Consider the following 3,498-nt stretch of genomic DNA (forward strand, 5'->3'; position numbering starts at 1 on the left):
CCAACTTTGAGATTCCTAATCAGTCAGCTTTGGAGAAAACTGTGTGAACAAAGCTCTGCTTTCGCTCTGAGGATGCTCCATCCTGCACAGATAATAAACCTCTGACATGAAGGGCTTTCAAGTAGTTTTTAGACAAATGGGCGTAAAAGAGATGTTAAAAGCTTTAAAGAGAAACTACATTTTCTAAGAACTGTCTGACGTTCACCTCTCACACAGTGGATACAAGTCTGCCGCTGCAGGAATAATCTTTGTGGTTATGAAACTGTCCATGTGTTTACAGAGAATGTCACATGTTCAAAGCCACCCCAGCACCTGGGGTTTGTATAAGTGCAGCTGTTGGTGGGGAGATAATCTCACTCTTCTATATAAAGAGTCACCAGGCAGCAGATCATCATGTCTTCACTCTTCAGCAGCTATGGCTTCACTTCGCGCCCTTCTGGGAGTGGTACTGTGCTCCCTCATGGTTTCTGCTTCTGAAATCCTACCTCAGGCGGACTTTGATTTACAGGGGGTAAGAGTCATCCATAATATTTTTTATTTTACCGCCCATCTATTTTCATACAAATGTCTCCGTCTTATGGAAAAAGGGTGCAGCTTATCCAACAAGGACAGGCAGGCCCCCCCCAGACAGTTTAGCAGTCTATACAGGAGGCTGACCTTTGCAACATGTACTTCTATAATGATTTCACCATTTAAGTTATTTGGTTATGTTTCACCCTGGATTTTGCCTGATAATATTTATTTTGTCCATTGCTTAAAAAAACAACAACAAAAAAACTATATAAATATGAAACAAAGTGTGAACAACAAAACATCAGCATTGGAAACTTTGATGTTTGCAATTGTTTTCTCAGGATATAGCATGAATAAAACTAATATACATCAGTGTATTATTAATGTGCACACACACACACACGCACGCACGCACGCACGCACACACACAAAGTGTTACAATAAGCAGCTCTTATGCTTCTGTATAATTCTCAATCCTTTCCATTTGTGTGTCCACAGGTTGCAGGTAAGTGGTACTTGACTGGAGTTTGCTCTAATTTCAAATGGTTTGTCTGTCGCAAAGCCAACATGAAGTCCGGCACCGTCATGGTTGAGCCAACTGAAGATGGGAGTATGAAAGTGGCGTCCTCACATCCTCTGTGAGTGCGAGTGGACAGACAAAGCAAATACCATTTGGATAGCATTAAAATATTTACACTGATGATTAATGTTATGTCTTTGCACCCGTAGCGATAAATGTTGGAAAATAGAGATTTTAGCCACCAAGACTGAAATGCCTGGAAAATTCACATACAGCATTCCCTGTGAGTAAGACAGGAAACAGTTTAACCACCACGGTTAATCCTCCATCATCATCATCCAGTATTTTTCACATCTTTTCTTCTGCCGTTTCCCTTTTTGTCAGTCACGGGGTTTGTGACTGAAATGCGTGTGGTCGACGGGAAGCCTGACGAGTACGGCCTGAATCATTACATCAACACCGGACGGAATGAAACCTTTGTTGAAAACAAATTATATGGTAAAGTTGCATTTAGCTGTGTTCAGTAAACTGTGAAGTAAAGTTACAGCAACAGATTTACATCACGTGGTTTCACAGGACGTAGTCTGGACCTCAGCGCTGAGGTGAAGGAGAAGTTCAACCAGCTCTGCTTGCAGTCCGGCATCCTTCCTGAAAATATTGTTCATCTTCCTAAAACCGGTACTTTTACATTGGTGCTGAAATTCTACATAAAAACAGCCTGAAATACAAATTGATGTTACCTCACACTTTCCATGTTTCCTTCTACAGAGGAGTGTCCGCTTGAGTGTTTTGTCTGATCTGTTGTTGATCGTCTCACCGACACTGCATAAAGATCTGACATCATCTGTTATGGAAATGTGACTGAGCAACATCTTGAGCAGTCTTTAACAATAAAAATGCAAAAGTCTAGATTGTTTTTCTTTATTATTCATCCTTTATATGAAATAAACTGAAGAACATCCAGAACAACACAATTCACACGAGTATTTCACGATTCTCCACAACTGTGATCACCATTTTCTTTGTGTATTTGTAATAGTTTTAATAATTTCTAGTGTTGGATGGCTAAAAGATGAATAAATAATCATCAGATGGACCCATTATAAAAATAGTATTTGCTTCCATCTGATAGAGTTACCCTCAGCTCAAATAACTGTGACATTAAAATGCTGTTTACAGTCTAAGTGCCTCGTTCGTGAACAGTGAATTTCACACACAAAACATTCATACTTCCATACCTGAATTTGTCCATACAAGTGTAGGACTGTCTCAGAAATGATCGAACATTTGACTGTTAGATGGTTTTCCCTCCATAAGCCTGGTTACGCTGGAGCTTTCTTCCTGTTAAAGGGAGTTTTTCCTTCCCACTCTTGCCAAAGTGCTCACAGGGGGTCATATGATTGTTGGAGTTTCCTCTGTTTTCTCTGTATTGTTGTGCAGTCTTTACCTTACAATATAAAGCACCTTGAGGCGACTGCTGTTTTGATTTGGTGCTATATAAATAACATTGAATTGAAATGATTATTTCTTTTTTATTTATTTGCTAGTTTACATGAGCCAGCGTGTCTCAGGGAAAACAATATGTAGACCTTTGTTATTTGAAGCCAAGCCTCGCTTATTATTTAGTTCTTTCTTCTCCCTCTCTTAACTGCGTTCTCTTACAGTATCCTCACCATTTACCCATCTTACCACAAGGTAAGCATGATTCTTTGTCTGGAGAAATAGTGTGTGTGACAGTGTGCAGGTTACAGATGGTGAACACTGATTTTCACTCATTTGGATTCATTAACATGCATCAAGGAAAGAACAAAACAGGTTGGTGCACATTTTATAAATCTGACAATAATTTTCATGTTGCAGTTATTTGCTACAGCCCGATGTCCCCAGCAGGTCCCTCAGGTCATCTGATCAGGGCTTACTTGCTATGAAACAGACTAAGATGAGAACTAAGGCTGACAGAGCTTTTGCCACTGTGGCCCCGACACGGTGGACTCTCTCCCTCATACATTAACAATTGTGGACTCAGTCGTTGTTTTTAAAAAAACAACTCAAAACTCACCTTTTTAAACTGTTTTTGGTTCAATTTCTGCCTGTTTTATATTGTCTGTTTTTCCTTTTATTATTTGTTATCTTATGTGCAGCACTTTGTGATTCTGTCTAGAAAGGTGTTATATAAATACAATTTATTTATTATTTATTTGTTTGTTGTTTTTGTTGCACACATTAAAACATTTCTTTGCACATAGTAGTAAATGATGCCCAAGGAGTCTTCTCATATCTGCCACAAGTTTTTATGACTCCACTTACATTAGAAAAATAATGGAAGTGAGGAGAGGTAAGTGACGGGGAAAGGTAAGCGACCCATGTTGTAGGTGACGTCCAACACGTTCTCACTCCCAACTCGTCAAACGTGTGACGCATGGTCAGGCTCCCTCTGCTGCACTTATGGACGCGCAGGGTACCCC

At 39.8% G+C, this 3,498-nt stretch overlaps 1 protein-coding gene across 1 annotated transcript; it reads left to right on the forward strand.

The window, feature by feature from the left end:
• The first annotated feature begins 383 nt into the window (after nt 1–383).
• Nucleotides 384–1,934, forward strand: LOC102199230 (lipocalin-like). The gene is made up of 6 exons (XM_005748846.1): nt 384–511; nt 1,012–1,151; nt 1,243–1,316; nt 1,418–1,531; nt 1,610–1,711; nt 1,802–1,934. The coding sequence occupies exons 1-6, from the start codon at nt 416–418 to the stop codon at nt 1,828–1,830; spliced, it is 555 nt and encodes a 184-aa protein (XP_005748903.1). The 5' UTR covers nt 384–415; the 3' UTR covers nt 1,831–1,934.
• Nucleotides 1,935–3,498: the final 1,564 nt, after the last annotated feature.

The sequence above is a fragment of the Pundamilia nyererei genome, unplaced genomic scaffold, assembly GCF_000239375.1.
Source record: "Pundamilia nyererei isolate P.nyererei 1_Seehausen unplaced genomic scaffold, PunNye1.0 scaffold00231, whole genome shotgun sequence".
In the NCBI taxonomy this organism is placed as follows: Eukaryota; Metazoa; Chordata; class Actinopteri; order Cichliformes; family Cichlidae; genus Pundamilia; species Pundamilia nyererei.